The 12,020-nt window shown below is 33.2% G+C and overlaps 2 protein-coding genes across 2 annotated transcripts; both read right to left on the reverse strand.

Annotated features, from left to right (window-relative positions):
- Nucleotides 1-2,142: 2,142 nt before the first annotated feature.
- On the reverse strand, nt 2,143-2,487 carry LOC145617008 (uncharacterized). The gene has a single exon (XM_081671717.1). The coding sequence runs from the start codon at nt 2,485-2,487 to the stop codon at nt 2,143-2,145; it is 345 nt and encodes a 114-aa protein (XP_081527843.1).
- A 623-nt stretch (nt 2,488-3,110) lies between these two features.
- On the reverse strand, nt 3,111-4,055 carry LOC145618601 (rRNA biogenesis protein RRP5-like). Its single transcript, XM_081673377.1, has 3 exons — nt 3,829-4,055; nt 3,657-3,740; nt 3,111-3,570 (listed from the first exon to the last, which is right to left on the reverse strand). The coding sequence occupies exons 1-3, from the start codon at nt 4,042-4,044 to the stop codon at nt 3,463-3,465; spliced, it is 408 nt and encodes a 135-aa protein (XP_081529503.1). The 5' UTR covers nt 4,045-4,055; the 3' UTR covers nt 3,111-3,462.
- Nucleotides 4,056-12,020: the final 7,965 nt, after the last annotated feature.

A 12,020-nucleotide genomic window follows, 5' to 3' on the forward strand; every position in this document is an offset into this window, starting at 1 on the left:
GAGAAGAAAGATTCTTGGATATGGTTTCTGGATTTATTGGCTTCTGCACTTGGCACAACTGATGGGCATGGTTATACTTTTATGTCAGATAGGCAAAAAGTAAGCATCTAACTGCTCTATCTCTCACCCTTATATGTCAATACTTATATCCTGCTATCTTAGCTAACCCCAATCTCTTGTTGATTTCCACAGGGATTGCTTGAAGCATTTAGAGCAGTGGTGCCAAAATCTGAAGTCAGATTCTGCTGGAGACATATCTGGAACAACTTTAAGCTGAAATGGAATGGGCTTGCATACAAGGAGTTGCTATGGCAAGCTGCTAAAGCAACAACCAAGGTATGCTATCTAACTGCCCCTAACTCTGATGCTTCATGTTTGACTAAATTTAGTAAACTTTTTTTTTTTTTTTTTTTTTTTTGAAATATGACTTAATTTAGTACATGAATGTTGCTGTAATTGGCAAAAGTAATTGTATTTGTTGACATGTGACTTTGTTGGAACACTTTTTGACTGTCTTGGGCCAAACTCTTATGCTTATGTATGTACTTATTATAAACAGTTGGACTTTGACAAGCACATGCTCACTCTGAAAACCATGTCAGAAGATGCACATGCTTACATGGATGCTATTCCACCTCAATGTTGGAGTAGACATGCCTTCTCTACCACTCCTAAGTCAAAAATGCTCCTAAATAATACGTGTGAGAGTTTTAACAATGTATTGAGACAAGCTAGGGACAAGCCTATCTTAACACATATGGAGTGGATGAGAAGGTATGTGATGCAAAGAAACTGTCAAAAGAGAGAAGGAGTGCAAGCAGTGACCGGTAGGTTCATGCCATATGTGAAAAAGCAATTTGACTGGGCTGAGAGACCAAGAAAGTACAACATTGTGACTAGAAGCACTGAGGAGCTATTTGAGGTTGAGAACAACACTGATAGATTTCTAGTTGATCTTGGGGCACACAAATGTTCTTGTTACAACTGGCAATTAACTGGAATTCCTTGCCATCATGCTTATGCTTGCATCTTATACATGAGAAGTGACCCAGAAGACTATGTTGATGATGTGTACTCCAAGAATAGATACAGAGCTACATATGATCCAGTGATACCTCCCATGCCTGGTCCAAAGGAGTGGGTGAAGACTCCTTACCCAGAACCTATGCCTCCACCATTCAAAAAGATGCCAGGAAGGCCTTCAAAGAACAAGAGAAAGAAACAGGCAGGGGAAGATGCTGAGAAGGCTACTGAAGAAGCTCAGCAACAGTTAAGGATGGGTGGGAACCCTAGGAGGTGTTCAAACTGCAAGCAATTTGGTCACAATGCCAAAACTTGCAAGAATGAGTATGCTGACCCACCACCTCCAGAACCTAAGAATAAGGGGGGCAAGCCTTTCTCAACTGACCCTTGGGTTGTTCAAGATAGGCAGAAAAGAGCACAAGGGAAAGGGAAGGGAAAGGCAACTACTAAACAGGTTTGCCAACTAACCTTTGAATTTGAACTGCTATTTTTGCAAGAATCTTCTGTTGACTTTGGGTTTTTTTTTTTTTTTTTTTTTTTTTTTTTTTTTTTTTTTTTTTTTTCATTTTGTTCCAGCAGCAACAATCATCAACACAACAACCAAGTCAGGATGCTGTGGTGGATATGTCTTCTCAAGCTTCAAACATTACCTTTGCAGCCACCTCACAACACCCAAACAGCCCAAGCCATTATGTAGGAAATTAGGTCTATTTATGCAAGTGTAGTTTTTGGAATCAGGCACTTAACTTATTTTTGTTGAATTTGCAAACTTGCTGACCCTACTTTGTGATGTTAGTTATTGATAATACATTCATCACATTTGTATGAATTTGCAAATATTCAGTTTTGTAACAACCATTAACTACTTTTATGTATGCTTTTAACAATTTGATTATTGATGCAATTTGTCTATACCATTCTATGCTATTGTTTTAAGCAACAAGAAACACAAAACAACCATAAATATGTCAATAATCTTCTTTTCATTCAAACCGAAATCTTTTACAACTATTTTTGGTCTTACCACATAACTAACTTCAACAACATTACTACCAACTAATAACAACTTAAACTACCTCCTGATAACAACATAAACCAGCTCTCAACAAGCATTACAACCTACTTCACAACACCCCAAACAAACCCAATCACAATAACAACTAAGCTAATGCATAAAACAACCCCTAAATCTGCACCAGTGTGCCTCATTTTCAGCATCACATACTGAGTGTTCATCTTCCTTGCGTTGCGGTTAACATCAGCAATTTGTTTCTTCAGACTCTCATTCTCCAAGCACAAGGTCTTCTTGTCTTCTAGCAGCCCCAAAATTAAGTCTCTCTGCCACATTGTCATTTCTTCATCATACCACACAAAATATTTGCAGCCTCTTGTATTGTTCTCCGCATCAAAGTCTGGACAAGCTACAAACCTCCTACCTGGGTTTTCTTTGGTCCAGGACTTCATAATTGAAGTGTTCAACCCACATTTGCATTTCCAACCCTTCGACCTTGCCCCCCTAAACATCTCCCTGTTGAGTCAACAACAACAACATAAACTTTTATCAGTTATTATCTCTAAATCTTAGTTTAATTCAAAGAATTATATATAACCACTAAATTTGTCAATCAAAATCGCACTCTAAAACCCTCAATTGCGAATTCCAGAACCCTAGAATTCTAACACAATTCAACAACACGTTTGGGAGCGAAATTAAACAAATTGAGATTTTACCTGAATCGATTTGAGGATACCTACGAGGTATTACTCTTCAATTTTGAGAAAGAGCAGCAATTTGGAGAATTTTCTAAGTTCCTTGGATTTTTGATTTGGGGGAAAATAGAGAAAGAGTATGAGAGAGAAAGAGGAGGGAAATTGAATGGGGTAGTTGGGGGGGGGGGTTAACCATGGGTTAGGCTTTTTTTTATTTTTCTTTTATTTTTAGGTCGTTAAATAGGTTAACCATGGGTTTAAGTTGGGTTAGTGACGTCATAAACTACTTAAATTGGAGTTTGGTAGTAATCGCAAAGTTTTTAAAGTTTTTACGGTAGTAAGTCACAAGTTTTTTATTTCGCGGTAGTAATTTTCAAGTACGCATTAATACGCGGTAGTAATTGGCAAATTTTCCATTTCTAAATTTTAGTACTAGCATACAAAATTGCAGGCCCAAATCAAGCGCCTTCTCATCAATAACCGGGTTTAGAGCTCTCTAATCACAGTCGAACTCCCCCCAATATCCCCCCCCCCCCCCCACCCAACACCCACATACCTTGCAGAAGAGAGGGAGGTGTGTGTGTGGGGGGTGGGGGGACATGATTAAGATCAGTTTTTAGCCAACTGCCAAGATCTTCCAAACGGCAGTGTCTCTACCATGTATGTTAAACACCACTCAACAATAATGGGGGAAGAAAGATGAGCAAAAACAGCACAGAACAGTCCATCTCATACTGCAGATGTCTCTACGTATTCCTTGGCCTTCTTAATAACATACTGAGCCCGGTTTTCATCACCAAGTGACTTCTCATATTTGTGATACTTCTTGAACAAGAACTGCAATAAAATGTAAGAGAGAAAGAAACAATGAGCAAAGATCACACAAAAGTACAGGGATATAAAAAGAAAGAAGATGATTGAACCTTCATCTTCTTTGCAGGAAGGCTCAAACTAGTTGCTCTTTCAAACAAAGCACGTGTGATGTCAACGTCACCCAATCGAATTTCCTGTACAATGAAAATGCAAATTATGTAAGTTGTAAAGTTGAGGGTGAAAGAAATTTTATAAAAACTAAAAAAGGCCAACAGTTATTACTTGATCAAGATAAACACTCCAAAGGTCTCTTCTCTTTGGGTATTCACGCAACATTTTCTCAAATATAGATCGCGCTTTATCAGGAACTCCAATCTTGAACTGAAGGATAGCAACTTGTGAAAGAAACTGTATGTGTTCATGCTTTGGGAGAGATAGAAGTGCACGATTCATCATCTTATCAACTTCCTCTGGATTTTTCTTCAAAAACCACTGCATTCGCCTCAGCCATACCTAAAAATCAGAGTCAACATTTAAACCAAATAATCTTGAAAAAATATGTAGCTTGAAAAAAATAAATAAAGAGGAATAGCCTCAACAATTCCTAAACAATGGAAATGTAATATCTTCAAATATGGGATTTTGGATTACATTTTGTTTTGAAGTAGTAACCCGGTGCAACGCCCGGGATACACACTAGTTTATATAAATAAATTAGGCATTTTTCCAAAGCATTCGGCGCGCCACATAAGTAATGTATATTTTTGACCAATTAAAAATTAGATTTCTACTCCCTCCGGCCCCGAATGATAGTCACTTTTGAAGAAAAATCACGGGAATTAAGGAGAATTAAAGAAAGTACATTGAAAAGTGAATTTACATTGGGTATGCAAAAAAGTAGAGAGAGAAAGTAATTAAAATACATGGGAAAGTAAAATTTACATGAGAAAGTTAAATTTGCACAAATATTTATGCAAATGTTAGAGAATTTTGGTAAAAAAATAATATTAATGGTACTTGAAAAAAACAAATGTGACTAAAAATGGCAAAAGTGACTATCATTCGGGGCCAAAGGGAGTATTATATTTTAGAACTAGTATAGTACTCGTGCAATTGCACGGTTTTAAAAGCTCAAATACTACACGGGTAAATCTTATAAATTTAAACTACAGTAGTTAATTTAATCTACAATAGTGAAGCCCTATAATTATTCATTATTTTGTAACAATCACTATCACAATAATGTGTATCAATTCAATTTATATTCATTAGTGCTGTCAAATTTCAAACCGAAACCGTTTAACTGCCCGAAACCGACCGACCCAGATGAAAACCGAACCGATTAAAAACCAATTTTTTTGAAACCGAAAACCGACCTGAACCGTATTTTAGTAAACCCGGAACCGAATCGGCCCGATTAATGTTAAACCGTATAAGAACCGAATCCGTTAACAAACCGAACCAAATATAAACCGAACTGAAAGAAAACCGAACCGAAAAAGAACTGAACCGTATCTAACCCGAAACCATTTAAACTGGCAAAAAAACCGTTTACACCGGACCGTTAGCAAACTGCTACCCGTTTGCACCGAACCATTTAAAAACCGAACTGATTGTAACCCGAACTGGTTATAAACCGAACCGTTTATGAACCAAACCGAACTGGTTATAAACCCAAACCCCAACCCAGATCTACCCAACATTGCAATATACTGTCACAACATTTAGTAAACCTTAACTTCGAACAGTAATGTTGAATTGGCATTTCAATATACTGTCACAACATTTAGTAAACCCAACATTGCAATATACTGTCACAACATTGCAATTTACCCGACTCGAAAATCATAAAGGTATAAGGAATTTCAATGACATAACATTTCTCAGTAATTCTAGCTCAAAAACTTCAAGTTCAGCACAATTTTAGAAGCTCAAACAATCTAGCAATACAATCACACTAAAACCACCAGAAAAATCCATAATCCAACACTACAACAAAATCAACAGAAACATGTAAGAATTGCAAAAGTACGCAATACTCAAGCTCAAATCAAGCAATCAAACAAACAAAATTAAGTTGAATTCAGCATAATCTGAGTAAAATAGAGAGAAATTACAGTGAAGAATGAACCGATTTGGAAGGAAGAGGAAGAGGGAAACACAACTTCTGGCGACAAGACCAAGCACGACCAAATTGACGACAAAAACTGGAAAGTTTACCGATGAAAGGAGAATTGGAGAATCGAGACCAAAGATAATTGGAGTAGAGCAAAGTTAGGGTTCTGAAATTCTTGGATTGATCATTCTCTTGCGAAGGTGATGCAATTTCCATGGAGTTTCTCGATTCGGAGTTCATGGCTTTGTTTTGGCGCCGTTGACGAGTACAACCGTTTCGCCGGAGTAGTTCTCAACTTGTAATTGAGCTATAAGCTAAATTTGATCACTCAAAACCTCGGAATTGGGTTTACAAGGCCAAATTCGACCATGAAAACTCTAGATCTAGAGTTTTCATGGTCGAATTTGACCTTAAAACCGTCGTTTTGCACCATTGATGTTGATGTAGAGTCTGTGTTGGTGTTGCTCACGACGGTGTTGTGGCATTTGGTGGTTGATAGAGTTGGCTGTGGTAGTATAGTTGATGGCGGTGGATAAATCAAAAGAGGGGGGAAAGAAGATAAGGAAGATGAGAGAAGAGAGAGGTGAGAAGAAGAAGATGAAAGAGAAAGGGTTTCAAAAGGATTTCCTGTAAATCTAACCATTGATTTTTTAATCTATGGTTTAGATTGGTGATCTGTGTGTGTTATGGGAGAAAGAATCTAACCATTGATTTTTTTAATCTATGGTTGAGAGTGGTGATCCGTGTGTGTTGTGGGAGAAAAAATCTAACCATTGATTTTTTAATCTATGGTTGAGAGTGGTGATCCGTGTGTGTTTGTGTGTTGTACATTCATCTACAAAAATATTATTCCCTCAATTCTTTAGTATTTTTTGCCCCATTTAATCGGGATCAGTGCCCAAGACACGTATTAAAACATCTACTAGTAGTCTAGTATATCTTTATTTTCATACACGTAAAAATTATAAAAACGTTATATTAATAAAATGTATAAATAGATAAATTTAAAAAGATCACTAATGAGTTTATAACTTTGTACTAATACATACGAATAACGATGATACGAATACTTAACTATGAGATGGTTAGATGCCATGTGTTAATAATGTGTACATATGATCGATTGAACTAATCAATATTACCTTGTTAATTAGTCATAAGTGTTTTCTTTCATTATACAAATCAAAGCACTTTGTAATATCTTCATATATAATGATAAACGAGTCATAATTATCAGTCTTGTTGACTAATCAAGTATCAAATTACCAAATTGCAAATTTCCATTTCACAAGAAGTCAAGAACTCATCAAATCATGATTATGATACTATGCGTAGTATATAAATGATTAAATAAGAAGCATATAATAACTTAATTGTAAACCATAATACATTAATACACTAACTCTTATAATCTACTTCGTAATAAAATAGTAAAATCAGTATGACTAAACTTGAAACAGAACATAATATGTATTTATAAAATCAATGAGAATTTGTTTATAATATGATGCCTAAATAAGAAATGATTTGCGACTTGCCAACTTTATATAAAACTTGTGAATGCAAAAGGTTAGCAAGTACTATCAAATTTCAAACCAAAACCATTTAACTGCCCGAATCCAAACAACTCGATAAACAATTTATTTTTTGAAACCGAAAACTGACCCGAACCGTAATTTAGTAAACTTGAAATGGAACCGATATGAATAACGTTAAAGTGGTTAAACCATCGAAGAACCGAACCTATTATAAACTGAACCGAAAAAGAACCGAACCAGTTATAAACTGAACCAAAAAAGAACCGAACTGTTTCTAACCCGAAACCGTTTCCAATCCGAAACTGTTTGAACCGGGATAAAAACCGTTTACACCGCACCGTTAACAAACCGCAACCCGCCTGCATCGAACCGTTTACTACCCGGACTGTTTACAACCCGAACCGAATTAAAACCGCTTAAGAATAAACCGAAACCGAATCGAACCGATAACTATTTAAACCGAACCAAAACCGACCCGTGAGACAATTAAACCGATTCCAAACCGACCCGATTAACTACCGAACCGATTTCAAACCGAACCGAAACCGAACTGTCAAACCGTTTTGACAGTGCTAATATTCATGTGTACGTTTGTCTTAATCATACGGGGCAAACCTGACCCGTCCGCCCGCTTTAATGGTTCATTGAGTTTATTGATTGAATTTGATCATTTTTCTCTACACATATTTGAAAATTAATATCTAGTTTATTGATTGCGTCTGGCCATTTGCCTACCATCCGACATTTTTTCCTTATCTCATTTATCCATCTTATATGTATAACTCTTACACAGATCAATAACAACAACCTCCTACACAAACTATCGATCCACACTAATATTCCATATCCCGCATTATTGTTATGCATGCCACATTGGCCTAGCCTAGCCTCCTCCTTTAATTTTGTAATGTTTACAAGTATTTTTTTAATTATCATTTTTTATTAGTTAGGAATTGATGCACTTTGTGGTGATTTAAATTATGTAGTAGCCATATAATGGCTAAACATAATATTATTGAGAATATTCGATTAAAAGTTGAAAAAATAATACAGTAATAGAAAAGTAAACTTGAAAATCATAAATTTCTAAACATTAACAAAAATAAATAAATTATATGAATTTTTTTTTCTAAACCGTTGGGTTGACCTAAAACTTTGGGTGAGAGTTAACATATCTCGACCCGTGAAATAAAGTGACCCAACCTGAAATGACTCGTGGTCTATAATGATTCGACCCGATTGACAGGTTAACAAAATTGTTGTAAATCGTTGGGTTCACCACTTCTTGACTCGTGAAATGAAATGACTCGACCCGACCCCGACCCGATTGACAGGTCTATGTCCATCTTTTTATCAAACTTATTTAGGATATAATTTTAGGTATATGTAAATTCTTATTTATAATTTTGTGTGAAATTTGACAATTGTAAAATAGTATAAGCTACATTTTTTTTTTTTGCATCAATTTAAGATGAAATCAATATTGTGACATTTATAGAATATATTACAAAGTATACTTACAATGTATATTGACATGATATGATGCTATTTTGTTAACATTATAAATTTTAGGAAATTTTTCAATACGTATGAGTTGTAAATAATAGTACGTTTTACACTTATTTAAATTAGTTGATATTTTGTTAAGTATGTGTAAATTAATACTATTTGATCAAATATTTTCGTTGATAAACTGTAGCTTACTAAAAATAAAAAATTATAGGATGTTAAAAATAATTATTAAAAAGTATCCATATGTAAGATTTATAGAAGACATATAGTATAAGGTTTAAAAAATATTTTGGTATTGAAAATTGAACTCTTTAATTTACATGATTGCTAAATACAACCTTCATCTACTCAGCACACCCCCCTAAAAACCCAAATTTACCCTCACACTCAAACTCTCTCTTAGGGCCTGTTCACATTTACTTAATTTCAGTTCAGTTCAGTTCAGTTCAGCTCTTATCAGTTCAGTTCAGTTCAGTTCAGTTCCAATCAGTTCAGTTCAGTTCAGTTCAGCTCTTAATTTCCCTCTCACATAAAATATTCATTTCAGCTCAATTCAGTTCAGTTCAGTTCAGTTTAGTTCCAATCAGTTCAGTTCAGTTCAGTTCAGCTCCAATCAGTTCAGTTCAGCTCAATTTAGTAAATATGAACAGGCCCTTAAACTCCTTGTCATTTCTTTCGTTCCTCTCTTTCAACCTAAAAAACCCAAAAATTTCCAATCAAAAAAGTCATTCAATACTAAAATCAATGTGAGAACTTGTGCTGTCATTCTTCAATCGAAATTTGTCGCTTGATCTTCCCTACAAATTGTTCATTGTTGTTGTAAAGATAATCTACACAATCTCTCATATTTTTGGTGCTCCATTTTACAAATTAATTTAGGGTGTAATCTCGTTTTGTTTTTTTTTTTTTTTTTTTTTTGTTTTTTTTTTCTCGCTTGAGTATGATGAATTTTGGGGGGTTTTGTATACTCTTTATTCTATTTGTGGGGTGTTTAATCTTTGTTGGGATCGAATTTTCATTCAATTGAAAAAATCAAATTGGAATTGGGTAGTATTAGATAAGTTGACAAATGCAATTTCAACTATTTTGTGTTACTGGTATGAAATTGATTTGACTACTTTGTATGGACTGGAAAAAATGGAGGAATGTATTCCATATAACTGGGATATAATAGTTGTAGTTTTTTTATATAATTGGAATATAATAGTTCTAGTTGTTTTGTTTAACTGGGTAGTAATAGACATCATTATTTCTTTCATTTGAATCTGAATTACTTGTTTGCATTCTAATTTGTGAGCTGTATATCCACTGTTGATTTATTCCTCATACTCCTTGTTGCTTAATACATTTAGCAAAGAATCATGACTGGATGTTAAATTCTTAATTCTTCTAAAGAAAGGAGCAGGGTATAAGATGAGTAAGATGAATGACAGCTTGTTTCTTAATAGCCTGCTCCTTTATTGTTTGTAAGCTGTGATCTAATTTGTCTCAACTAGTATCTATTTTCATAGTCTGGTTCAAGCCTGCTAAAAATATGTTTAATTCTATGATCTAAATTGTCTTTCATGCTTCTTGTTCCATTTGCTAGCAAAATCATGCAACACTTGTATCATAAAATTTATGTTAATCGGTTGCTACACTTGGGAGGGGAAGAGAAAAGATAATTTTGGTACTTGTGTGATAGAAAATTTTAAATTTATTAATATGTTTTACCAAGTTGAAAGACGAGGAGAAAAGATAATTTAATTTTTATAATTCTATTAGGGTTGAAAAAATAAGGGAAAAAGGGTTGCGTCAAGTAAACCTAGGTTGCGTTTAGCAACCCCCTTAATTTATTTAGAATAGCGGAAATGAGCAAGATTGAAGTGTACCAAATCCATACAATTCTAACTTTGATCTTCCAGTTTTCTTTGAGAGAGGTGAAATCGTTAATTATTTCATATGCCATTTATAAATAAATTATAAAGCTATTAATTTTAGTTATCGTGTTTTAGTGTAATAAAATTATGTCACTATGTGTATGTAAAAAGGTAATAAGATCAATTTTTATTTTACTTGCTTAATCACTATTATAGAAATATTATATCATTATTTAATCTATAAAAGATTTTGTGCAATCAATAATTGAAATTTTAATATAAATTGTGATAATATATTTTGTTATACTAATACAACTTATTAGTATAAGAATGTTTTTTTTAATTGTATGATTGTATGAATATACATATTTATAGTGATTTACAATATCACAATAAGATTTAGTTAATATTTTTAAGATAAGAAAAATAAGCAGCAAAATTTTTAACCACAGGGTGACATGTGTTAGTTGTAGATTGATCAACCTCTATATTAGTGTATATATATAGATATAGATAAATAGATAGATAGATAGATAGATATAATAGAAGCTTAATACATAGTAAATATATGATGAAAAGAACAGAGCTTAGTTGTAAAAAGGTAACTACAAAAAAACATTTAAAATAGAAGTAACACCCAAAAATTTACTATCTTAGTAATGTAGTAATATTCTTTTATTTATAATCATTTAGAAATTTTAAATGATCGATTACATAATGACCCAATAAATTTTAACAACTTCGTACTTCAAATTATATTATATTATATTATATGTTTAAATAAGAGTATTATATTAAATATGATTGCATATTGCTATCAACTATGATCGTAATTTATTTAGGTAAATATAATTTCTTGAACCATAAAATATATTCCTAAGATTTTATAGGAAATAAAAAGATATAAGATACATATACTATTAAGATTGCTTTATTTAGATTATGAAAATGAGCGGGAAAAATTTCAATGAGATAGCGACATGTGTCAAGTTTGCTTCTAGTGCCCTCTGTTTGAGTATAGATATAGATTAAAAAATTTACTTGCCACCTAAACAAAAGTGACGAATGAGATTTATATATCTATCATTATAAGATAAATTTTAATAGTGTTTATGAAAAGAGATAAAATTATTCCTTAATTATAATTAAAATTAAAATTTGTGATATATACCATTATAAGTTAACTCATCATATGACACCAACAAATTTTCGTATCAATGTAAAATTAATTCAAGCGAATTTTTTTTTGTATCACTAATTTTGTGTCAGTTTTATTAGGTCAACAATGGCTGGGTAATCCTTACTTAATTTTTAAAATCCATATTTAAATTTATATTTGTGATTATTGCTTACATTGTGTTTATTTGGTATTTTAATGATTACATGTTTATATTTTGTTTACTGAAATTTGTTTTTACGTGAAGATGTAATTTAATCAAAGAATTAAAT

The sequence above is a fragment of the Chenopodium album genome, chromosome 26, assembly GCF_948465745.1.
Source record: "Chenopodium album chromosome 26, dcCheAlbu1.1, whole genome shotgun sequence".
In the NCBI taxonomy this organism is placed as follows: Eukaryota; Viridiplantae; Streptophyta; class Magnoliopsida; order Caryophyllales; family Amaranthaceae; genus Chenopodium; species Chenopodium album.